The following is a 27,330-nucleotide window of genomic DNA, read 5'->3' as shown; positions in this document are numbered from 1 at the left end:
CAACTTTCTCATGTAGCGAGAGGGTTTAGGAGAGTCGATTGAACGCATATACGTGGTGTGGGAAGCCGAGGTGGTGTACGAGGCAAGCATCACATTGCATTTGAGGTGAATATTTTAATGAGCCTCTTCATGAGCCGCAGGCTCATTTTAAAACCAGTGCACACGTTCTCACAGACCTAAACCATACCCAGTCGAATGTAAAAGTTCCTCTCTCTCAACCCCGCCGACATTATCTTTTAATATACTTCTAATTTGCGACAGCAAATACATTTAAGAAAAACATACTGGATTATGTTTTGAATATATAATGAGGAAACGTTTTTAATATGACTGCGTCTCCAAAGTCACACCATATGTATACAGAATGCGCCTGGATAATGTTCAGTGATGTTAAGAGACCTATTTTTAATTTGTTTTCCCTCCAATGTCCTCAAGTATCGCGTAAAACAGAATACACTTTATGTTTATGCATAAAGTGTATTGGCTAAGGTAAGATAAGAGAAAGAAAACAGGACATGTATCAACATTTAAGAAAAGAAAACACAAACATTCCCTTTTGGTTGCTGAGACCTAATCACATGAATTCACACTCTGGCAAAATGTGCCAAAGTCCTCAAGTCAAACCCTGGCAAAATGTTCAGGGCACGCAAGATGATTTAATCCTTAGTTAGCAAAGGTTTACAATGAGGAAACTGAGACCTACATCTCTCTCCTTTTGTTAAGTGTGTCCCTCAGAAACATCATCTCCAATCCCGAGAACTAACAGAGCACACCTCTCTTGTCATAATGAAAAAGAGGACAAAGAGAGATTGATTTTTAAAAACTGTCTGTCCGTGTAGAAACAGAATATTACAATCAATCGTATCAATCACTACAACCTCATTAAAATATCATATGGTGAAATACTGAAACTGATGCTTGAACAGTTTGACAGGACGTTAACCAGCCATTCAACCATTTGTTATTTTACAGCCAAATCATTTTTCTGACTTCTTACAAGCTTACAATATATCAGGAAACACATTTCCTTTTATAAAAACAGCAGCAATCAAGCATCCGTGTCCAGAGCATATCTCAAAGTTCATGAATATCATGGATGCCTCGATGCCTTTGACTGACGATTCGCAAAGCTACTAATCAGAATGGAAATGGAGGGAGGAAAATGTAAAAAGCCAGAAATGACGCATGAAGAGCATTCACCTGTTGAGCGCCACTGTAAATATCAGCTATAGTACTGCAAACTTTGGTCACCTCTTTAACTCGGTCAGTTTCCTTCTGACTGAGTGAGTCACGGATCTATTTGCATCATTGTGAAGAAGGAACCCCGCTGACTCCCTGAGGTTTGGACTGTTAGGGAAACATCACACAGGAAGAAGGGAGAGAAAGGGCTCCTCCCTGTGGCAAGGCTACAGCTGTCCATCCCAATAACAGGGTGAGAGGCTCCTCCATAGCAACAGTCCTACATAGCAACAGTCTCTTTGAATAAAGATAGCCTTGGATGCCATTCAGAAAGTATCTCGTATCTTCGGGTCCTTAGAAAAAGAGGACACTGTAAATGAGTATTGCATCACATGGAGGCTGCTTAGCAGAAATTCAGTGGCCTCTTTTGCTTTATGTGGTTATTTTAAGTGACTACATGCCGTTATATTGTACAAGTTGAGTAGGAGATTCATTTGTGAAATAATAAGAAAAAAATGTTTTAAAAGGCCAACTGCTGATTTCCAATTTACGCTCGGCAGAGAACAGAATCAGCGACCACAGAGCGTTCAAAGACTTAAGATCTGCATTTGAATAACAACACCTTTCAGCCCCCTCCGGTAGATACATCCCAACCAAGAATTGGTCACTCTCCATTTGAACTTCATTTCCACACTCAATCATTCAAAACCCTGAGCTTAAAATGAGACCAGACGGGACAGGAACTCATACTGAGCTTTCCGCAGCCAGCCCAAGTCCAATTTCAGTCCAACAATGGCGTACTTTGATCAGTCTGTACGGCTGATTAAGGATGTCACTGCTAACTGTCTATCACTCCTACTCACCCCTCCAGGAGCCGTCGAGCTGAGCACACTGCGATTGGGACATGCCAGGAAATCGGGAGCGGGGTGATGCTTGACGATGGCTGACTTCCGAATCAAAGTGTGCATGTCAAGCCTTATTGTCGGTCATGTATAAGACGTTTGGTCATGAGGTAATAAAGCACTCGGTTTGTCTTTGTGCGTCTTCAAAGATAAGTCTGGTGATATTTTATAATTTTGTCACGACAAATACCAGGAAGAAAAACAAAACCAATGATCAATTCATCTTAGGCAAAACCCAAAATACCGTACTGTAGCTCATTCCTTCTGGTGCCGATAAAACTCACTAGAGCACCAAATCCATTGCTAAAAATAGTCCTCAACAAATGCAGTATTTACTTGTGTAAAACAGACTAACAGTGCCCAGGTGTTTAATAAAAAAATCAAATCTATATATCATTTTCTTAATCAAAAGTGTATATATATATATATATATATATATATATATATATATATCTCTTTGACCCAAAGATCTGAAGAAATATACAATTTTCCAATTTTGCATGAAAACATTCCCCACACTGATAAAAAGAACCCATCGTCAGCACAATTTACAGACTATGTAATTCTCGTAGAGACATTAATAAGATATCAGACAAACCAAAGAACAATTAGGAGAAGGGAGGCAAGAGGCTGGGGGTGTTTTGGGCGAACTCATTACCGACACACACAACCTGGACACCAGACTAAACAGAATAATACGTGTATGCAAACGCCCATGCCTCGACATTTAGAGTATTAAACTCTATACGCACACATATATATTGCCGATTTTGGCTACACGTACCTGAAAACTGACACCACATATTTTTGCAAAAAGCAATGGATTCAAGAGCCCTTCAGAATCGTTTGAGTTTTTACGTATAAAATAATGGCAGCCGAAGTGGTATCCCATAAAACAATTTTAAGTCCTTTACTCCGTGTGTGTGCTTTGACCAGCACTGTGTGTCAGCTCGTCATGATACTGTTTAATGCTGCACAGCTCAATCAAAAGACAATCCACCTGCCGCTCACCGTCACACATTAGCTGTGTTGCTCTTGGCTCCCTGTGGCCATTATGTGAATGGGGACCGGTGCCTGTTCTGTCACACTTTGATCATTCCAGTTATTAAGCATTCGCCAGATACATCTGTCAGATGTGCTTCACAGTTACGCTTTCACACAATTTAGTCCCTGCTGCCAATCCCAATGGCAAGTATCTACAGGGGTTGGACACAATAAACCTGAGCAATCGAATGCAATCTAGTGCCGGAGCCCTGCAACAAATGTTTCCTTTAAAAAAGACAAAGTCCCTTTTTTGTTCAAACTGTGAGAGGATTTTTGAGGCAGGTAGTTTAATACTAGCCTCAACTAAATCTTCTATTTTCCCCTCACATAACGTATAAACCAAAATGCTAAATTTCTTCGAAACAAAAAAAAAAAAGGTAGAATTGCTTGCTTATTTCTTGAAGTTTGCTATTCTTTGTCATCTCACTTTGATCCTGAACTCCGACCCTTTCTTTCCATTTTGGCTCCAGGCCTCACTGACACAGGGAGAGATGGGAGGATGTCAAAGGAAACAGATCTGAATGCCGCCGTCAGAGCAAATACAGCTTCACCACCTTGGTTACATGTTATAGCATAGAATATCTGGTCCCTTTGTTTTGAGGAATGCAACACTTTGTCCTCTCTGCATAGATTTCCCAATCCGTTTTATATTTATTTGTTCCATTCTCAAATTAAAAAGTAGTAAATCATTAGCGAACAAAGCGATAATTCTGAAATGTCAAATTTCGCTGAACCGATTATTGATTCGCACGCACACACACACACACACACACACACACACACACACACACAGCTGCTGCTATATTTGCAATCCCTGTTATTATGCATATTCCACTGAACACATAGCATACTTGCTTTTTGTTTATATTGTATATAACAAAGCATTCCACTATACTACCCTTCTACTTACTAGATGTATTAGTTCGTACTCCACAGTTACAAACAGCACTGACATATCTTAGCTGCTTTACATTTTTGTATATTCCCCTTTGGTGTATAATTCTGTGGATTAGTATCTTAGTATTAGTATGCACTATCTGGTTACAGATGCTTAACTGCATTTAGCTGTACTGGACAATAAAAGGTGAATGTATTTCGATGGAAGCGCCTTTAGAGCTGTTCTCAGTAACTGGATGTGTCTTCTTGTCTCCACCCGCCTCCTGTCCTGCCATCTGTACTCTCTTTACAGGACATCAAGGAGGACCACAACAGGAATGTGTCTTTCACTTTCACTTGTGGCATCATTGATATACAGTATGGATGCGTCTTTTATTTGTTCCCAACAATAAAGTCAAAAGCTTAACATGAAAGGTAACATTTAAAATCAGAATATAGGTTTTCCTTGAGGAAGCAGTGAGTGAAGAATTGTCAACCAATTGGAAAGCCTCTGCTTCATACACAAGGTATGGATTGTTGGTACAATGGTCTGCTCAATGTGACAAGCTCAGGGCACACAGTATATGTTCCTTTCAACAAGGGAATCTCCAATTGATATTCTGTGAAAATATTAACAAAATAAATTAACCATTACCGACTGAAAGCGGCAGATAAAACCACAAGAGGACGGCAGGATTAAGCACGGCTGCACACTGAGAGCCTATGTATGATCGTGAAAGTATATGCATAGCGTTTTTTTAATTAATACAGATGGGGAATTATGGTGACGGGGAACTATAAAGAGGATGTGGTATATTTCGTGGCTGTAGAGTGTTTCCATGAAATGTCCAACAGCTTGTCGGGTCGCACTTTTCCTGGTTGACAAAGATGATAAAGTCTGTTGAAACATCACATTGCCACCAAGTTTTTGTACAGTCACACCTTGAAGTCAACAGCATTAGCCCATCAGTTTCACACGTCACTGGCGGTTGTGTTTTCCTAGTTTTGCAGCGCTTGATTGAAATAAACAGCAGGCTTGCACAAAACCTTCCTCAACACCTTCGATGTGTTTGAAACATCATTTCCGCCCTCATTGCTGGAGAGAGAAACAGTCAACACATTCTCACTCCCAACTCGTCATGTTGGTGGCCCTAAGCTACTATGGCTCTTACTGATAGCACTTTATAGTTGAACTTTATTGAAGAAATTGTACTTTCTTGATTCTTGGTGTTCTGAGTTTGGACTCATGGTTGAATGCACTTATTGTAAGTCTCTTTGGATAAAAGCGTCAGCTAAATGACATGCAATGTAATGTACTATGATACTTTAAGTTTTCTCGCTCCACTCCTTACATGCATAGTGTGTTTGGTTTTATTTTTTACGAAATAAACTTCCGTCTTCACACTAGTTAGTTGAGGCAAAGAACATGGTCGACTTTAACAACTCACATGAACAGCGAGTTCAACTCACGTGACAAACTATTGACATTTATTTGGATGTTCGCGCAGGTCGAACTGCGGTCTCCTGGACAAGAGTCTTGTGTTGGTTTGACCCATCCACCTGCGCTGCCACGCGCTCTTTATAATGGTAAAGGTGGGTTTACATTAGAGTTAATTGAATGTGCGGCTCGTCAGTATCGGACGCCGTGGGGCACCGACCAACACTGGGTGTTTGATTAGTTGGGAGTGAGAGCAGGTTGACATTGGAGGAAGATTTCATGTTCAAAGAAAGAAAAGACACTTCAATACCACAATTTGCAGCAAAGGAACAAAGAGAGACAGTTGTTGCTAAGAATCCCTAAATAGCAATGGCCTGTAATTTACACTCATTCATTTATTCACTCACGCTTAACGAGTGCAGTTAAATTCGCTTATCGTTTGTCAGAGGAAGGCAACGTGTTGGCATCACAGAGCACACGAAGCAAACGGCACAATACCGTGTATACAACAATAGGCGAGAGCTTTCAATGCTGAACAATATGCATACAAAAACAACAGGGTGTGAAAAGAGACCCACGTGGATCTCGAGAGCAACAGAGGCCTGCAGGCTATGACTCAACTTGAAAACTTGAAACTTGTTTCATACACTCGCACTGGAGAGTACACAAGTGCACCGCAGAAGAAGAGCTCACTCAATTGAATGGCTGTATTATTAAATGGATACGGAGTAGTACAGAGTGCCATCGGTGTCTAGAAATTGATCTCAAGTCACTACCAGGAAGCAAACACCAAGCTCAGCACAGAGAAGATTGGCCAGTGAATCAAAGCCTACAGGTGGATACTGGTGGATGGGGTGGAGGTTTATAAAATGCTGGAAGAGCAGCGTCTGAAGTCTGCAGCAGTGTGTGTAGGCTGAGCTCTAGCTGCCATCTGGTCACTACCCCAGTTATTGTTACAGCAGTAACAATAGTTTTACTTATTCCTATTATACACAAATTATGAATAAGAGCCTTTTGGTTGGCAGCTGTTTAGAGTGAAGAATAGTAAAGCAAGCTGTCTCATACCTCATGCCTTTTAGTCCAAACTCTCTTCTAATGCTTAGCTAAATATAAAGTATATGGGGATTTTTTTTATTATTATATGTGCAACAATAGCCATGTTGAGTTTACCTTAAAAGCTATTATTACAGGAAAAGTATGATATGAAATTGGGTATGCGCACTCAGCCATTATACAATGAATTATACTTTGTAAAGCTATTATAAAACACTGTAACATCCTCTCCTTGAGGCCCAATTTGCAGTGAGCTTGTTGGCAAGTGCACACAAAAAACAACAACACCAACATCCTGAGGGAAAATGTGCTGCGAAAACAATTCACTCTAATAACGAAAACACGCTGTATTTCGCCACCATGCAAACTAGCAGCATTACATCATCATGATGCGTGTGCAAAACAAACAGAAGAGAAAAACCCAAACATTGTGACGTCAGACATTAGCAGCCATCATAAGCTGACACACTGCCAACAAACTCACTCATTTATAGACAATACAAGAGTCATGTTGGTGGCACAGACAGCGAGCTCTTACCTTTGACTGGTGGCAAAGAAGCAGCGACCAAGACATCTTGACATAATGGCACAATACTTTGGGAAATGGTTGCCTTTTGGTTAGAAATGTGCTCCATGACAGGAAAGTATACCTCGGCCTTGAGGTGAACCCGTTGCAAGGAGACGAAGATAAAAATAACTAGCCAAAGGAGATAATATTCTTCCCAAGAAACGCGTTCATGTCACATGAGGTGACTTGTTGACAGGTGTGCCAAAGTTCAAAGAGAAGATGTCTTTTCCACAGCAGATAAAGAAAAGCACAAGTGGACTCAATAACGTTAACAATGTCTCCTTTCTATTGACCAGCCAGTTAACCCAAGTGGAATGAGGCTTTAATTAATGTTATTGATACACCTGTGCTTTTCTTAAACGTTCAAATATCTGCCACGAGAAAGGCCTATTATGGATTCCAATAAATTCCACAATTGAATGGCTATTGACCGAAAGGACATTTTAATCTAAAAAGAAAGCTATTCGTTACAGGTGATCTCAAGCTCTAAGTGCTAAATAAATTATTTGAAAGAAGATATTGAAGATACTGTTGCGTTTCCAAATTGCTTCTTTAGACTGATCATTGCCCAAAGAACAGTTAAACTTCTTAAAAAAAACATTCTTATATGTTCATGTATTGGTTACAATCAAATTATATTTATTTTGGAAAATTCCATCAAACCCATACAGAAGACTATTTATTACAAGCTTAACATTTTTTAGAAATTGAATGCATAATATTTTTACATTACTGTACTTTATAGAGAAGCCTGTAACCGAATCGCCCACTTGCAAACGATAAAGATTGAATCGTAAACCATGGAGACACTTGTATAAATGTGTGATTGTTGGCAAGGAATCTGACTTGAAACGCTGCTGTATTGGCTCTGTTGTAACATTTATGAAAAGGAAGAAGACTGCCAAATAGTTGACGTTCAGAATGGATCAGTTTGGGGGTATTTAAGATGTGATTCTCCCTGACAACATCATACAAAAAGAAAGAAATCATGCTTGGCCATTAGCAATGGTCCAGCATCTGTGTGTGTGTGTGTGTGCGTGCGTGTGCATGTGTGTACATGTGTATGTGTGGGATGCGATGTGATGTGCACCCCTGCTGCTGGGTAACCCCACTGTGTGAGATCTGACAGCTCCCACTGCCGTCTCTATGACAGGATAAAAGAGTGTCTGTGTGTGTGTGACTCAGATAGTGAAAAGGAGGAGGAAGCGGGCCAGAAAGAATAAGAGAGAAACCATAGCTTATTCACACAAAATAAATACATTCACTCGAGTGAACGGCTCTTTGAAAGCGTATCTGGAAAAAAAAAATAGACGTCCCACATCCTTGTGAAACCCACAACAAGGCCCTGTGGCATCTGCTGGCCTGACCATTATAAAAGAAGAAGAAAATCTAAGATTAAAAGTCAGATACAAATTGAGCCCTCAGCGCCGCCTTCAGACAAGAAATGGCACCATGGGAACGTCTCTCTCAAATCATGCAAACATGAAGACGTGTCTATGTTGATAAGTAAAATAAAGTGCACTGTGCATTACAAGATAAGTGGTGTTCATTTATGTCCTACCTTTAAGTGAACAAAATGCAACACACTAATAAATGCACCCTTGGAAATCTTTTTCGGGATGCACTTTGCAGTTCTGGGTGCTCTTTGTTTGGTTTAAAGCAGTCAGAAGCATAAAAGAACGTGGCCTGCACACATATAATTTAGCATGACTGTGGTGAGGTGGTTCCTCATCATCAGTAAACGTTCATGTATGTGTAGTGTTTTCAAGCCATTTGCCAAGTCTGGTTGTAAAAAAAATAAATACAAATAAAAAGTGACTTCCATCAGGTACAGCTTACATGAAGTCAATGGCATCCAGCATTACATATTAGTTCTCGACTGTGCTTAAAGTATTAAAGACTTATGAGGATTGCTGTGAGTATCCCCGTCATGGCAGCACGAGGGAACACAAAGGCAGATTTTGCGAATGGGAAATAATTTCTCCGCCTCAATGTGCAGATACAGATAAGGTTTATATCCTTCCTTTTGATTTCCTGTGTAACTCATTGGTCTCGAATGTATCGATGCATGATAAAGCACAAACGGCATGTGTTTTATAGAGAGTTTGGAGAAAAAAATATTCTTGATGAACAACAAAAGAATATGGTAAACTCTTTTTTTAACACGTGGACATGAGATTCATCAGAGGGAATGTATTGCTCTGGACCTGCATGTATGCGTAGCATGCAAAGCTCTAATCGATACGAACGTTGATTCAATGTTTACACTTTTTAAATGAGGTTAGAGCAGGGTTAGGGGGACGGATTTGTAAAGTCTTATCTTACCTCTGACTTTCACCATATCGTGGAAATGTGCTGCATCCCCATCTGAAAAATGCATGAGGATTTCTCCGAGTAGAGAGTTCTTACTAAATCCTCTGCAGGATCACTTTTGGCAGTGCCCATGTATACTCTTTAAGAGAAGCGGCAGAGAACTGCAGGAATGACGCAGGCTGGAGATATTTACATTTTACATTTTACAGCTGCCTGGCAGACAAGCAGACAGTGAATATTGAGAGGGCACCGAAAAAAGTGTCACGACCTCCCCTGATTTCGCGCACACTGTTTCGCAGTGATGTTCACTGCGCATTACAAAACTCAAGCGAGGGAGCGCTTGTGTTTTTGCTGTAGAGCAATCACTGCAGAATATGTAAGTTAAGGATTTATGATTCATGAAAAACTCATTTGGGAGCCTACTGTGGTTATTTTTACTTTAATAGATCAAGAAAGAAAAAGCCGTCGTTTTCCCTATAACCCTCACTCCAGAGAGCTTAAAATGAAAAGTATGTATTTACACACCGCAATGCCAGCAGAGGAGTTTGCATAACCACATTGTTGGACACGCGCCAAGAAAGTGGACAATTGCTCATTCTTAATGTGGCGTGCCGTGTCATATCTGCTTAACTTAAGAGCTTTTTACTTTGAAGTGATGCTCGACTTGCACACAGAGCAACATCTTAGTGATGCATGACTGTTCTTCCTTTGCAGCCTGTGGATGACTCATGCTTCTGAGCGATTATCAGGGTCTACAGCTGAGGGCAATGTTTGTTTCTCGCGACGCATCAAATGAAAAATAAAATAATCTGACGCGTTCATCAGTGTGTGGCTCTAAAGGCCGCTCTCTCTTTTGCGCAAGGAGACATGTGTTGCTTCTCAAGTTTCATTCCAGGTGAAATATATATATATATAAAGTCGACATTATATTGACTTTTCCACTCCTGCTGATCTAAATAAGCAGGTTACAAGCTGCACACGTATTACTACATCACCGCTCTGCAGGCTCGGGAGGTGGAGCAGGTCATTAATCAACCTCTTGAGTTGATAGTTCAAGACACTGGACATCAAAACTGCTGCCGATAGTTAAGCGCTCTCTCATATAGCTTGTCGTCATCAGTGTGAAAAGGTGAATAAAACCTAAATAAAAGTGCCAGGTAAATGCAGTGCGTCACTCATGGGAAATTTGTTAATGACGTTTAACTTTAGCCATTTTCAGACAACCGCATAACGATAAATCCCGTCAAGGAGGTTTGGTAAATTTGTTTAAGGTCAAATCGAAGTGTGTTGCATTATACCGAGAGGTATTTCTAGAATTGTTGGACAGACCATTTTCATGAACGACGAGTATAATAAATACCTCTCAGTACAAAGCAATATAAATCGAAACCTCAAAATAAGACGTACGTTGTCGCTTTCATCCAATTAGGCTTCACCTCAGGGGGCTGTTGTATCATTAGACCATCAGTCACAGCAAGGTCTCTCTAATTCGGTTGCAGCGGAGTAGGGATGTATTTGAAGGCGCTTGTGTGTACACGGTTAAAAACGTGCATGTAGACAGCAAACAAGCTACAGCTCCCAGCACAGGCATGTTTGAATGAATGACAAATGAGTGGAAAATAGACAGAAAAGAATTAAAGCAACTTTTACTTCAGAAAAAAACAAACAGAACTGTGATAGTTGTGATGTGAACAAAACAGATTAGTTGAATAAACCTTGATGGGAAAGGAACATAATTCAAAATCCTAATAATCAGAAAAACAAATTACTCTTTTATAAAAAGGGATGGTCAGGTCAACAACCATCTGCTGCAACTGCATCTTACTAAAAAGTTGAGAGAAACACATTCTTCTAAATACTCCCAAAAAAGGCACTGCACAACAGTAATAGTTTCTGCGGAGCATGCATTGCAACAAATTCACTCAGGCAGTTCCATGATGAGCAAAAAACATTTTTTTTTAACTGAATAAAAGCTACCATAGAGTATGGCCCTAGTCTCCTGGAGAGGAACACAAATACTTGTCATATAGGCAACAGATTAACCTCACACACACACACAAGTATCCTAGAAAATACACACAAGTGAAAAGCATTCATATTGTTATGTAACAAGTCACCCCCCACCAAAAAAAAACATTTGAACCGAGGGATAAAATGTCCAGCAGTAGGCCAAAGTTAAAACGGTGAGGTGGGAAAGCAGCTTCAACAGTCCCTGAAACCCGACTCTTAAAAGACACCCAGACTCAGTCCTTGTACTCCGTGTACTTCTTGGCCGACCCGTGCACCTTGCTGGCCGGGTATTTCAGTCGGTTCAGGGCCATTTTACGAAGCACCGCTCGGGGAAGGTCCACGCGACACTTCTCGGCGAGCTCCACCAGGTAGATCATCACGTCGCTGAGCTCGTGCGCCAGGTGCTCTCGTTCCGACTCGGTCCAGCCGGGCAGGCCCTCGGCCACCTCCCCACGCCACTGAAAGAGCTCCGACACCTCGCCCACCTCGCCGACCAAGGCCAAGAGCAAGTTGCGGGGCTGGTGGAACTGATTCCAGTCCCTCTCGTCCGTGAACTCCGCCTGCATCCGCCTGATGTCCTCCATGGTGGGCTCGGGGCTGAAGGTGAACCTCTCCGGCCCGGAGGTCCCTCCGTTCTGCAGCTCCGTTGCGGCTCCGTTCACCGCCAGCGAGCGGGACTTGTGAGCAAAAGCGTCGCCGCTGCCATTTACAGACACCGACGGCTCGTCGCCTTTTAACCCGCAGGCGTCCTTTCCGTTTGCAGTCATCGTGTTGTATAATTTGTATTGTTTTTGTACCAGCAATGCCTGTAAAAGCAAATTAAAATTAAAATAAAGTCTGTAAACAACCCGATCTGCGACGCTGCAACTAACACGTGAAGAAGTCCCGCCAGTTGTCAAAACGGAAGTGATGCGTCTTATGTCGGAAACCGAAATGTTGCCAAAACTGGGCTTTGTAGTTTTAACCAGAAAACTCGCGGCGTGCGCTGCCGCGTAAACTGACATATGAAAGGACTACAACTCCCGTGTTCTCTGCAACAAAACAACATGGCTGCCTCCTCTGTGGCAGTAAGTGAGCCGCGACAGACAATATGAATAAACAGATATCACTATTGTATCCAAAGGCCTCGTGTGTTATTAGACGGATAAGCACACCGCGTGCGCGATGTGACAGTGAACTGCAGCCGAGAGCGAAAAGGTAAGTGAGGCCGTCACAGCGGAATACTTTGTTGTGTGTGTGTGTGTGTGTCCCTGACCTGCCCCCATACCGAGCTGCAGTAACGACAGTAAATAATGTGGGTTCAAAAGCAGTGGCAGTCGATCTTTTTTATTTTTTATTTTTATTAAAGTAAATAAAATTTAAAAAAAAACTTTTTAACGGGGAAAAAAAGGGAAGACACCTTCAGGAGAACAACAGAGGAGGATCCCTCTCCCAGGATGGACAGAAGTACAATATATACAGAATAAACAACATAACAGAGTTATAGCACATTCAATGCATATGACATTATTATTGCATATGCATATATTACATTATTAACCATATAATGAAAGTAGCAGGCACACAGTGACAGCAACAGTGGATGTAGTAGAATAATAATGATAATAAAAGCTGTAATGGTATTGGCAATACTAATAGCAATGCAACTAATAATAACAATGATAATAGCAGGAGGTGTCGAGCAGGACCAGGGTCCAGATATAACCACGATCCATGTAAACCTGTGAGGAGAGAGCACACAGACGTTAGACAGGATTTTGGCCATATTTCTTTGGTTTCTTTAAGTTAAGAAATTGGAACAGCCCTATTGGTCCCTAATATTAATTAACTTCCCAAAACACTGTATCCTACACTTCCCTTTATGCAACTCAGTAGATAATTAGTCTCAGTCTCTCTCTCTCTCTCTCTCTCTCTCTCTCTCTCTCTCTCTCTCTCTCTCTCTCTCTCTCTCTCTCTCTCAGTGATCCCCAGCAGCTGGTTGGCGTGGTGGGTTTGGAAGTCCATGCTCAGATTAACTCCAACACCAAGCTGTTCTCCGGCTCGTCGGTTCGTTTCTCGGCACCTCCAAACTCCCTGGTGTCCCCCTTCGATGCGTCCTTACCAGGCACATTACCCGTAAGCCTTGTTCAACTTGATGCAAACAAGCTGTTGTTGTTGTTGTTTCTCGAACCCCTTCCTTGCCAGCGCATCAGGTAATGTCCCGTCGTGTCCCCAGGTCCTGAACAAACGATGTGTCGAGGCTGCGGTGATGACAGCGTTGGCTCTCAACTGCACCATAAACAAGAAATCCCTTTTCGACAGGAAACACTACTTCTACGCCGACCTCCCTGTGAGTTCTTCACTCCCTGTTTGCTTTCCGTGCAACGTCTGGGTTTTCAAGAGGTGGTGGCAAAAGACGTTAGTGGGGTACTTTATCTGGCAAACAGCAGTGTAAAGACACTATAGTCCTGCACACCATGCTGCAGCATTGATTTAGCTTTGTTATAAGCTGTCCTCATCTGCCTCCAACTTCTCCATCACAGCTTTCCCACTGCACTCTCCCGACCGCGAGCTCTAATTGAAATAGTGAGTGAGTCTTGCTGAAGCAGCAAAAAGGCTATTTGCCACACGTACAGATGAATGACACAAAAAGCTGTTAAAGAAAATGGCCGGTGTTTTTGTCACTAACCATCTCATTTCCTTCAGTGCACTTCTATTTCTAAATTATCCACAGGTCATTTCCCTCTCCATGTCTTTGCGGATAATTTGGAGATGGCTTTCTTTTATTCACATAATTTGAAGCATTATTTGAAGCATAAAAAACTAATAATGAGAGCTACTTTTAGTTAATTAAAAGGAAAATATTTGTAAGCTTAAGATGACTCCGATCTTCAGTAGTTACCCATAATGGATACCTGCCATTTTATTCGAGAAGGCGCTGGTATTTGTGATGGGGTGGCTCTCTCATTCTCTATTGAAAGTCCCCATGTTGTAACCATTAAGTGCACTCCATTAAAGCAGCATTCATTTGCCAATGTTCATATTTATTTTGGCAACTTAAAGGGAAGCAAAACACACTACACAACATTGATGTATTGTTCATATACAATTGATATGGTAAACATGTTAGCATGTAGCTACATGTAGCAACCCTCACCTGTTTATACACCCAGCAGACCCAGAGCAGCCTAAATATTCATTTGCAGTCTTGTTTCTGTTTATCCGATGAATGAAAGTGTAATAATGTTATCCTTTTTTATGTTTTGATAGATTCTGGTCTACTGAAGGAAGAAGCTGGCACTTTAGCTGCTACATGTTCTACGACCATGCGTTCACTAGCTAGCCGCTAACTTTGTTTGTGTGATGTTTGGTGCTCGGTAAATGGCATGCAGTTGGGTTTCAGAGCTTATTCATGGGAAATAGCTGCCTGCTGTGACTGAACATGATGGTGATGAGAATAGTGAACCAGAACAGTAAAGATGCAGACCAAAACACTAAAATATTAGTGTGCTTTTATCTCTCTGAGTGGCACTTCTCATATTACACATACAGTATATGCAGCTTTAAAGCAGCTATAATCAACATATTTATGATAAGAATCTGAAAGGGGTTGCTCGTAGTGACAAAACCTACAGAGAATTGCTCTCCAAATCTGCAGCTCCCATCAGCTTTAAGGAGCTTTATAGTGAGTTTCAGCAAATTGTTTTGCCGTCGGCCCCAACCGTACAGTTTGGTTCACTCTCACAGCTCTCATTGGGTCATTTTTGGCCACAGCAGACAACAATTTTCAGTATTAAAAAAAAAAAGAAAAGAAAAACCTGCAAAAACCCATTATACTACCTGCTCAACACCAAACATGCCACTAAACAGTTGTTTAACATAGTGTAGCATTTAGCAGCTAAAGGGACAGGTATCTCCCACAGGAGTTGGTGGAGAACAAAAACTGAGCTAAAAGAGAGTGAATATTTGACTCTTATTTTAAATAGAAATGTGATTCCAAATGAATGATAATGTTGCCCCGTACCTGCTGGATGAATAAGCAGCTGTTTGCTAACCAGTTTGCCAAATATAATGAAAAGGTGATGGATGACACATCAGTGTTTCGGCTCCTCCCATTTTAAAATAATTATTTAATCGCGCTCTGAATTCCCCGAATTGAACTGCTCTTAAAGAATCAAAGAGCTAGAACCTGTTAACCAGCATGCTATTTGAGGAATAACATATGGTCATACCATGGTTATGACATGGGAATGGGGTTAATATGTGAATATCCAACAACATGCCATATGAGCCAGATAGCTGTTTGGTAAGAAGAGGTATTAAAAATACTCTAACATTGATATTTCCATTTAACAGCCTGGCCCAAAGTGAGGTTCACTTTGCTCTCTGTAATGAAGTGCTCGCATGGCAAAGTTTCACTACCCCTCAGAGCCCGGGGGTAATCTTACTGCTATTATGATTGGCATTTTAAAGCTGAGACGGAAAAGACAAAATGTCACAGGAACTCGCGGCTTGCCCGACAGAGATATTTTCTAATAAATTGAGAAATTCTCGGAAAGAAAGGCGTTTGAGAATTTAGCATTTAAAATCTTCCAAGTCAGACATTTCCTGCTAAGTTATTATGCTAACATTGCTTTGGGCAAGGTAACGAGGAGGGCAATGAAGAACTTAAGGGAAATATTTCCTGTTAGTATGTCATAGAGTTAAATTGCCCAAAGAAGTGGCTTTAAAAGATTTTGTATTGCACTATTTATAGTACTTGATAGCACTGATATAAATAATCACTTCCTTTTGATATTTCTGATTAGTTTCTGCTCTAATTCCTTACTGTATTGTGAAAATTCAACGGATGAGGCTTAATGGAGCACAACAGCTTTCTGTCGATCTTGATAGATGGAGTCCCCCCCCCCCCCCCCCCCCCCTCTCCTATTTAATATTTCGAAAACTTTACTTGTTATCACACGGTTGCAGCAGTACATATTTTAATCACAATGCTCGGGATACATTATCTCCCCAGAAAGTCCATGTATCTTGAAATGGCAGAAAAATCCTACCAGAAGCTGAGGGATTACTGTCAGGTTCCTCTTGCTCTTTTGTGTGTTTGCCCAAGATTGCATCACCTCCTTTTGGAATAACACTCAACAGTTGACACACACAGCAGGGACGATAATACCCGATTACAAGTTTTATTTTTCTGTGAGATATCCCAAAACAACTCGTGCCGGACCTTTTATTTGTGCTTCAGATTCACTGTGTGCTCTGTGCACAATAGCTGCTGCCGCCCCATTTATGATTATTTAGTTTGCATTAGTCTCATCAGCTGCTCAAAAAGAGTGATGTGGCGTGAAACAGCTTGATAAACTGAAGTCAGAGTGGTTTGAATTATGCAGATGACAGGGAGATTTTTCACATTCGACCTAAAGTTTGAGTGTAATCAATGCTCATAAAATCAAAGCAGTGGCAAGATTCAGAGAAAAATTATCCGGCCCTTGAAAAATAAATTTGTAAATTGCTTTGTACATTATTGATATGTTCCACTAGAAATCCCTGATTGCTTTTTGTAAATCACCACAGTTGCTCATTAAATGATTAATTCTGCTGTCCACCAACCAGCTCTCCTTCTTTCAATTGGAATGGCAGCCCAGGCACAAATATAATGTTTCTAACAGCCTTTTAATAACATGCCTCAGCAGCTCCACGCTAAACGACCAGCAACGGCAAACAATTACAAATTCCTTGAGATATTAAGCTTACAAATAAACAGACATGAACGGGCTATTGAAGCTTTGACATGTGTTTAGTGAGAGCTATGAAGGTCTTTGTGACCCCCATGGGCAGCTGAGAAAAACGTCAGTATGTGTGTGTGTGTGTGTGTGTGTATATATAAATATATATATATATATAAATAAAGGGTGGGGGGGGTCACTGGGAGTGTTTGAAGTACCACTGCTCATTAGGGCCCAGAGAGTAATTGGGAAAACTCAATGTGGCTTCCAGGATCTCAGGAGCAACAGACCTGCCTCACCCTTCATCACGTGGCAACAGCAGTTGATTTATTTAGCAATGCAGACAGTCTTTACTTATACGGATGCTCCCGAGTGTACAGTGTGGCGAAGATTAAGTGAGAAACAGGGGATTTCTGATAAGCTGCAACATTATTCACAAAAATCCAGCAGATTTAGAGATTGAATCCACCAAGAATAACAGGAATTGAAGAGGATAATCCCCCTTAGATGGAGCCAGTGACTAACAGGTCCACTATCCCCCCCCCAACCCCAATCTCTTCTCCCACGTCCTCACACTCCTTAGCATAAGTATGATTAATGTGTAGTTACTGTGACGTGGTTGCCATAGTAACGTGGGGAATCAATACTTGGGCCAGCTGATTCTTTGAGGAATAGAGGAGCGGATGAAATATTTATTCTTATGTCTTTCTGAATAGAAACCTTGAGTGAAGTGGCAGCACTCCTGCTGCATTATAGCGGCGGCTCAGCCAATCAGCCTGCACTGTGTTTTAATTTATGCTGCCTGCCTCACTTTAACACGAACCCATGACAACCACCGCAGCATACATCACTGGTAATTCACTGAATTAGTGGGACAGGCTCCCTGCCAGAGAATGTATATCTTACATCCGCGATTTCCTATTGGAAACATTATATTTTGGTTACTCATTCTCATTATGTATCTTTTACTGACCCAAATGAACTCATATTGCAACTTTCAGTACATGTCTTGACACTGGAATTAGCTACAACAAGCATCGACATCTAACAAAAGTACAGCCAAGTGTTTTCCTCGTGCTGTAGATGGATTTAATTAACAGAGGACCTACAGAGCAGAAGCCAACATATGCAGTAAAGGTCAATCTGACCATTTATCCTCTGATTTGAGGTCATATCGCTCAGCTAAAACGATCTAGAAGGATATCGGTTAGCAAAAGACTTTTGTGTTTTTTTATGAATTTGAGTTTTTAATTATCCATGACCCAATACTACAAAATCCTGCTGGCCGGAGCTTTACAGGGCCGTATGTTATACGGACTAATTCGTTTTCAACTTTCAGGCAGGATACCAGATCACGCAGCAACGGCGGCCCATCGCAGTAGACGGCACGCTGACTTACAGCATCCTCGGAGGAAAAAAGAGGAGCCAGGTGATCAGGAGAACTTCCACCATCAAACAGATTCAGCTGGAGCAGGACAGCGGCAAGAGTCTCCACGATGACCTCCGCAGCCAGACACTCATAGACCTCAACCGAGCGGGTAACGTGAGATGGTGTTAGTATGTGCGCCGCATTTAAAGGATACGTCTGGGGATATTCAATATTTTTCTTATTGTCAACAAATCTCATGCAAAGCAGCAATAAATGGATCCTACTAATGTGAATTGTCTGTGCAGCTAAAGCCGGATGTAGCTTATTCCTTTGTGCGATAGACCCCCCATTGTTGTCCAAAACTAGAGTGTAAAAAGTATTATATATTTACCGTCTGTTTTAAAAAATGTTGAGTGACACAGACAGTAGGGAAGTTGGAAGTTTTGAGAAACGTACTAACACGTTGTTGGTTTTGGCAGCAAGATAACTACTTTAGGCAGAAATGATTCTATAGTTTCAAATTGCTCAACAAAGCGGTAAATGCTGAAGATTGTTCCAGAGTTTCATGGGACCGATACTTCAGAGATATAAAACACAGCTGTCTTCGCATGTGACAGGTGTAGGTCTAATGGAGCTGGTGATGGAGCCAGACATGAGCTGTGGAGAGGAGGCTGCTGCAGCTGTCAGAGAGCTTCAGCTCATCCTGCAAGCCCTGGGCACCTGTCAAGCCAACATGTCTGGTACGGAAAGCACTCTCTGTCTTTGTCTCTCTCTCTCTCTCTCCTTCCCTTAGCTGCTAAACTTCTAAACCCAAACTTATTTCCTGCTCAGTGTGCACGTTTGTCCGTCTTCCTCCACAGAGGGACAGCTGAGAGTCGATGCCAACGTGTCCGTCCACAAACCAGGTGAGCCTCTGGGCGTCAGGACAGAGGTGAAGAACATCAACAGCGTCCGATTCCTGTCCAGGGCTATAGGTACGTTAACAATGTTACAGGAAGGACAGCAGGCTGGTTGAAGGGACCGACAGGTATTTAGGGAGGCTCTTTGAACCCCTGTTGCATGTGATTGGGTCTCATCTATCTGCAGGACATTCTGAGAGTAAAGTCCTTTTTCACTCTGTCAGCCTGAACGTTTTTTTCCTCTGTCTGAACAGCAAATATGAAACTCCAGCCAGCAGCCAGACAAAAGTTAGCACAAAAACTGGAAAGGGGAGGGAGGGGGACAGCTAGCCTGTCTCTGTTCAAAGTTAACCAAATCCGCCCACCAGCAGCTCACTGATTAGCACACTGTGTCTCGTCTGTTAAAACACAACAGTTTGCCAATTTAGAGGACGTCATGTACCAGACTGGTTCTTGGCCGGTGACTTCCTGGTGTCTTCATGCCAGCTGGTCCCGGTCCAGAAATAGTTTGGCAGATAACTTCCTGTAAAACGGCAAGTTACTTGTACTTTACTATTTGATTTACTAAACTGTGTGGTATTGCTCCTTTTACTTAAGTAAAGAACAAACACTTGGACACACACACACACACACACACACATTTAAAGAAGCCAAAGAGGAAACTCATGCATACACAGTCCTGCAATTGTGTACTTTGAAACTGAAAGATGAAGAAGTTTTTTTTTGTTGAAAAGAAAACAAGATGGCTGGTTTTATGAGGAGACATTAAGACAGAAAGCTTTGTTAATATTGACAGTAACTTGTGAAGAATCATTTTTGGACTGACAACCAGTCACAAACAATTAGCCGTGCGATTGCAGCGTGAGATGCCGAATTGGCTTCACACAGCTGCTCACTTAAAAATTTTTTTTTTTTTTTAAAAAGCATAGATTTCATGTCAAATCTAACTTCACAGGCTGTTGATTGAGCTTCACTTAAAAAAAAAGCTGACAAAGAGCCGCAGCCAGAAAATGTCCGCATTTTTCATGCAGGTTTTTAAGAAGCATGGTTTGACACACCGTGGTGCCGCGCTTGAATTATTCATCAATACAGTTGTAGCACATTTACTCCGCTGCCAAGTTGGTATTTAAAAGTCATGTGGAACGACATTGTTTATTACAGTTATAATGTGGCAGCAGCCAGCGTGTAACCTCGTACATCCCTGTGTATCGATTGGTGTTATTGAAAGAGCTGTATTTGTGCTCATGCTCTTCTTTACATCACCCAGACTACGAGATCCAGAGGCACATCCAAGTCCTGCAGAGAGGCGGCACGGTGCAAAATGAGACCCGGGCGTTTGATTCCAAATCAGGGTAAGAGGATGAAAGAGCGGGTGGGCCGTGATGCCGAGTTTGAGCCGGTGCAACACCCTCCCTCCGACTGTGAGCTCTGCCCGGTTCATTAGTCCTGAGCTTTTGCAGAGGAGGAACCATCATGGTAATCATGATGAATTGAGCCATTCGGATGCCGCCGTCATCCCGCGTTATCTGTGAGCTATGTGCTACTCACAGGCTCATGAGCTCTCAGGATGAGCCGGCTGCACACACAGCTGAGGCCCTGATCGTCTTCTGGTGCTCTGCCTCCATTCCCACGAGGCCCTTTTTATATGTACGAGGTGCACGGTGGAGCGTGTTGAATAGCGAGGCCAGTCCTCAACGCGAACGTCTGTCACTGAAATGAATGGATGTCACAGCGTTTCTGCTGGTGACGCCCCAAAAAATATCAAAACAGAAAACCAAGAAATTCCCCGATCAATCATTGTATGAGTTATGGAAAGCTGATGAGGTCATTATTTGTCTATGTTTCCTTTTTGTTTATTTAAACAAATGCCAGATGCCATTTTATAAACACTTATGGATGTGCCTCCCACTTTTATCAAATACAAATGATATTAGTTCATTTCGAAACATCTGAGAACATGACCTGATAATAGCGAATTATTTAAATGAAAATACAAAAGGAGAAGCTGTCAAGTGCAGTGTAAAAGTGTGTGAGGGGGATATTAATAAAATACATTTTATTTTTGCATTTGTTTTAAATGCTTCTAACAGAAGAGGACATTTACATTTGTGGACATAATATTTTGCCAGCAGAATCAAATTGTTTTAGAAGATATTCAGTATAACAGTATTGTGGTCAAATGCCACTTCAGTACAAACATTTATTTTACACACATATTACTGAATTTATGATTGTGGAAAAAAGTTTATTGCAAATTTCCCATATCGGAGGTTGACATTTTGTCTGACCAGTGAGATGTCTTAACCAGTGAATTTCTAATTGTTTGACCTTCAGCTGTCTTGCAGAGCTCCTAAAAGGTATCTCCGATTTAGTTTTGCAACAATTCCTCCGGTTAATAATCTGATGTCTGCTTCTTTGTCTCTAGGGAGACCATTCCTATGAGGGACAAAGAGGGTCTTCAGGACTACAGGTGAGTGCAAGTTTGTGGGCTCTCTGCACATCTGTGCTCGTTTCTGTCCCGGGAGCTTGTGTCTATTGACGTGGACTCGCGATATCAGAAGATAATCTTGCTCTCAGTGGGGACTGAAAGAGGATGAGAGCCTCTGAGTGGCAGCTCGATGGAGAGAAATAAACAAGGGGAGAATGATAGATGGACAGCTTTAGGGCTGATGGAGTCAAATGATAAGGGGAGTAAGTGAAATGTGACTAGTGTGGTGTCTGGAGGACCATTAGTATCGAAAACAAAAGGCCACCTCCTCTTCTCGCAGCGTATCTGTCTGTACTGGTGATAAAGCATCCTCTCTCCCCTCCTTTTTGTTTTCTCCACCCGTCCTCCCTTCAGGTTTATGCCAGAGCCCAACCTGCCCCCTCTGATTGTGTACGAGGATAACGCATCGCTGCCCACTGGCATTGATGCATGCCAGGCGGTGGTGGTGCAGGAGATAAGGGCAGGGCTGCCAGAGCTACCCAGTATCAAAAGAGACAGGCTGGTGCAAACCTACGGCATCCTGCCCGAGCACAGCTTCACTCTGGTGGTGAGTTTACAAGTGGGCGCAAGAGGAGAGCTGATTCCCTCACGAAACCTTTCTTTTAATTGCCTGATCTGATCAATTCCAAGCCGAGTCCGCTCGGCATCAGCATACTGCTGGACCCTGCTGGGTAGATTTAATCCTAATGATATAATAGGCATGTGAAGTGACGAAAGCATTTTCATGGCTTTGTTGTTGCAGAATGAGGACGGGCTGGTGGAGTACTTTGAGGCCGTGCTGAAGGCGACCACGAAGGAGCCCAGGAAGGTGATTGGCTGGGTGACCAATGAGCTGGTGGGTCACCTCAAACAGCGAGACATGAGTGTGAGCCAGAGGTGAGACGTTCACCCGCATCGTTTCATGTCACTTTACAATAGTCACACAATGCTTATTGTTTGTCTTGGCTCGTGAATGCGGAGCTATTCTGCTGCCAATGCTCAGGTACAAATGCCTGGGCTCCCACACATGACCCCTCTGAGCCTCTTGGGATTGGCCTTTTATCCTTTTGCATGCTGTGTCGGAAAAATGTTGCTCATTTGGAGCTGTGATGCACACAGAAAGTAGCTGCTTCCAACTTGAGTCAGGAAGTCATGAATTTACTCAAACTTTAGTTTTTTGGCTGAACAGTTTTCAACCCGAAGGCTTCCTCTGATTAATAAAGCCTCCTTAACAGAAAAGGTTTAAACTATTCACTGGGGGGGAGGTTAAGAGGCTGAACCTCAGTTCAGGTCCAGCTGGGAAGTTTCTCTCCAATCTCCTTCCGACTCATTTCCTGTCTTTAATGATGGTGTACAAATGTCTGTCAGGCTTCTCTTAATCCCACGGAGTCTCAAGCCACCGCTTCGAGGGTGTAACTTGTGTGTGAAAAAAAAAACTGATTTCACGGAAACATGATGTAGTTCACCTGGTGTCAGAAGTTGAGCTCCATATCTTTTTACTCATGACTAAACGTAAGCCTGAGACACATCGAGGAATCGAGCAGATGGTCATACAGATAGATTTGGTATCCAAAGAATCTCTCAAGCTCCCGAAAAAAAAAAATCCCATTAGCATGGAAGTCTCTGCAGGAAGAACTAATCCCCCCCCCCCCCCCTCCCCCCTTGATAAACACATTCTATAACACCAGTTAAATCAATAACACCCAAAACACTTTGCACATAAGGAGGAGTCTGGCTGCAAACAACGTTGGCATGTGCGTATCGGGAGAGGGAAGTTGCAGTCAGACCATGTGGCGTGGCAGGAAGGGGAGGAACCTGCACGGGAAGGGTTGTAAACGTGGACGACATATCTGGTGACACCTTGGCCAATGCATGAGGTCTTTTCAATGGTTTGAAATAATCTGACCTTTGCACATGCACAGCAGTCTTAGCTGGCATCATATTGAATCAAAATGATGCCGTATTGATATTCCATTTTCCAAGGGAGGAAAAATAATGAGCTATCAACTGGAAGTGCAGGGCAACAAGAATCCTCATAAAAATACTCACACATCAGTTGTTCTTGGCTCAATATGAATTACCAAAGTTATTGAACTGTTTCCTGGATTCAAAAGCTGAAAACAAATATATGTCCTGTTCTGTATAGTGCACATAACATATTTGTTTTATTGTTAAGCTACAAAGTCTGAACAATGGCAGCATATCAAACCTTAGTTTGATAAAAAAAATATTATGTCTTTAACCATTCTGCAATGTACTGGTAGTTTGATTGACAACAAGGATTATTGGATTCTTAAAGCTAACAAATTCACATTAGACCGCCTCGTACTATACTACAACAACAACAACAACATCATATGTGAGGTCATAAATCATCTGATATTCTCTAATTATTTGTGTCTGTTGATGAGAAAAGCCCTGCGACAGTCTGACAGCCCGTCAGTTTTGACAAATCCACTGACATTAGTGAAATCATAACTTTTTGAAAGAAGGTGTGTTTTGATCGCTCCCCGCTGAAGACCTTTTGGCTGGAACACGTAGGATTTGTTTAATGTTCCAAAACACTCTTTAAAAACTGAATAACATCTTATTTCTATACAAAGAGATGTCGCCATAGCACCTTTCATGCTTGCCATCATCTAAAAACAACACCGGTTGTGTCCCTTCTGTTTATGGAACACTGAGGCGCTGGATATCAGACCCTCATTTCAACTCATTCCATGTTGTAGAAATGGTAGTTTAGTCGTGACTGCAGCGCCAAGAAAAGGAGGGTGGTCGGACGCATCCGTGTTGCATTAGAGAAAGGTCAGTCCCCAGATCACGACTTGAGCTTGTTCAACTGGAAATAGATATTTGTCAGTGTCGTTCAACTCAATTTCGTCACTCTGATCATCTCTTGGAAACGTCCCGAGTCATTACAGAGCCAATGGAATTGAAATAAGTAATGGTGTCAGCGCAGATGCTTTGAGCTGTACTTTTTTTATCTGCCATTCCCAGACTGTTGGTGTGTGAGGGAACCACAAAGACGCCGGTGTTTATTTATGCGTGATGTTGCATTCTCTTCGGTTGAAAGGAAGAGACTTAAAGGAAAAAAAACAAAACGGAGAGTGGCCGGCAGGACTATCAAAAGCTGCAGGCGGGGGGTGGGGCATTTCGGGTGTTAAATAAAAGGTTTTCATGAGCACGCATGTATCTCCATATGACCACTTTGAATATGAAATCTCTTCATGTTGGCTTTCCTGTATAATGTGTCCCAACCTCCTTTTTTACCCCTCTGGCTACAAGCCCTGGAGTAGGATAAGCCACTGTGAAGCATCGCAGCAAGAGGAGTGAAACTCGGCCCATTAGGAGCTCGTTCGGCCGAGACAAGTCATTCTTTCAGGGTCGGCAGGAGGGGGACAGCACACTGACAGAATTGCGAAATATCTCACCAGGCAGACGCTCTGTAAAGACATGAAAACAAAATGCAATATTTATATTTTAGATGCGGATCATTTATTCATTTCTTCACCAAACTCTTCAAATTGCTGCGCTCGCTTGATAATTGTTCACGTGTCAGAGCTGACTCAGGTTGATGGGCCGCTTCCTGGTTATTGTGGATTCCCTAAAGACCTGTAATGGCGGCAGTCGCACTCGGCTGCCCATTGTCCTCCTTTCGCACCATTATGTGTTTTCAAAACCGATCCAAATACAATTTACAGTTTAATGGATGAGCGGCGCTTTCGAGCGACCTGATGCTGCCGTCGTCCAAACGAGTGGTAAAGATGGATTCTTTTCATCCGTTTTCCCACCGTGTCCAGGCCATGTTTGAAGGAGGTTTAGCTGAGATGGACTGTCTCGTCTGTGTCTCCACTTAATATATTCTAACAGGCTTCTTGGTTATTTGTGTCTGGTAGCCTGTGGAATAAACAAGGAGACATCGGAGAGATAATGTTGATGGACTCTTTCGTCCTTTCAGTCCGATTCTCCCGCTCCTTTCTCCCCCTTTTTCTACATTGCCAATACTTCTCTGTCCCCATTAAGCTGTAATTTCACAACCCCGTCATTTGATTTCAGCCCAATCTCTCCGTCTGCCCTGGCCGAGCTGCTGGAACGCCAGGAATCTGGACACATCTCCTCTTCAGTTGCCAAGCAGGTCAGTCAGCTGCACAGACCATGCAATTATCCCCTTCTAGCTGTCACTCAGTACTGTACACTCACTCACACACACACACACTCACACACAGGCTAGCGTTTGTGTTCTGGTTTCACCTGCATCACCCTGGTTTCTCTTCCCTCAGGTGTTCCAGGAGATGTGGAGGTCACCGGGCAAGACGGCCTCTCAGATCATCCAGGAGCAGGACTTGGGTCTCGTTAGTGACGCCACACAGCTGCACAGCATCTGCCAGAAGGTGGTGGACTCGCACCCTGTTGAGGTGAGGGCTCGCACGCAAATTCTCACTTGTAATTGTGTTTAATTGTATATATTTTTTTCTTCTTTCTTTTCTTCATGATTTAGATGTCCTGTGTTTATTGTGCCTCTCTGTAGGTTCACGCCATCAGAAACGGAAACAAGAAGGTTCTGAACAAGCTGATGGGCCTGGTTCAGAAGGAGACCAAAGGCCGAGCTGACCCAGTTCTGGTGAGGGCAATTTTACAAGAGAAGACGTCATGATTTGTCCTGCGAGACTCAGCCATGTCACCGACAGCGAGTCAAATCGTGAAAGAAGAACTGCGTGACGGCGACGTTTGTATGAAGATGCAGAGTAATCAGGTCCATGGCACACGGTCTGGGGTTGAGTTGATCAAACTATTGATTGAGACATTGACATTTTTGTAAATACTGAACATTGTTTTCATCAAACAACAACCTTTAGCATCTGTATTTGTCTGTATTAAAAAGTAATAAAGCTTTGTGTTGTGTCATCAGGAATCCCAAGATATAATAATAAATGTCGTCATATTTTCTCATTCAAGTTTGAATGAGAAAAGCATGTAAAAAAAATAATAAAAAAAGGTAATGGCCTCCTGAACAATGATGCCTCTTAATTAACTTATTAAATGTTTCATTTAAATGGCCCCGTTAGGAAATAAAGAAGATTGTAGTTACAACAACTAATTCCTCCAGTCTGCATATCTTCCGATACAACCCTTTCATTACAACTTTATGTGCCATTGGCAACTGCCATATTGGCAATTATGGTCATTTGTGAGGCCTGAAAATCACACAGGCAGAATGATGAAGACAGCAGAGCGATCAATGAGCTCCCTCTTGTGGCGGAAGCCCCCAGCTTGCCTTTTTAATAACGCCTGTGATGTGGTGCATTAAATCTGGATCGTCTCTGGTTTTGGTGTCTTCCTCTTAATTGTTTCAATGCTTAAATGTCCTTTTTAAATCCGTCTGTCTCTTCTCATCTACAGCTTCTCTTTTATGATAAGTGCACACAATACTGACCGTCACGTTGGCTTCTTGCATGTGCACACTCAATGCACTTTACTTACATGTAGTAATTTAAAGTGTCTTACTT

The 27,330-nt window shown here is 42.2% G+C and overlaps 2 protein-coding genes across 2 annotated transcripts; one reads left to right on the top strand and one right to left on the bottom strand.

Moving 5' to 3' along the window:
* Positions 1-11,002: 11,002 nt before the first annotated feature.
* Positions 11,003-12,295, bottom strand: dctpp1 (dCTP pyrophosphatase 1). The gene has a single exon (XM_034541176.1). It carries the CDS (start codon positions 12,148-12,150, stop codon positions 11,617-11,619), a length of 534 nt encoding a protein of 177 aa, XP_034397067.1. The 5' UTR covers positions 12,151-12,295; the 3' UTR covers positions 11,003-11,616.
* A 134-nt stretch (positions 12,296-12,429) lies between these two features.
* Positions 12,430-26,838, top strand: gatb (glutamyl-tRNA(Gln) amidotransferase, subunit B). Its single transcript, XM_034541162.1, is given in 14 exon segments — positions 12,430-12,459; positions 12,462-12,580; positions 13,345-13,498; positions 13,599-13,712; positions 18,428-18,626; positions 19,075-19,197; positions 19,318-19,431; positions 20,624-20,708; positions 21,782-21,826; positions 22,199-22,391; positions 22,587-22,720; positions 25,880-25,958; positions 26,104-26,238; positions 26,352-26,838. Coding segments are annotated over 14 exon segments (1,650 nt in total). The 3' UTR covers positions 26,478-26,838.
* The last annotated feature ends 492 nt before the right edge of the window (positions 26,839-27,330 follow it).

Source organism: Cyclopterus lumpus, chromosome 1 (genome assembly GCF_009769545.1).
Source record: "Cyclopterus lumpus isolate fCycLum1 chromosome 1, fCycLum1.pri, whole genome shotgun sequence".
Lineage (NCBI taxonomy): Eukaryota > Metazoa > Chordata > Actinopteri > Perciformes > Cyclopteridae > Cyclopterus > Cyclopterus lumpus.
This window is presented reverse-complemented; position numbering and strand designations above follow the sequence as displayed.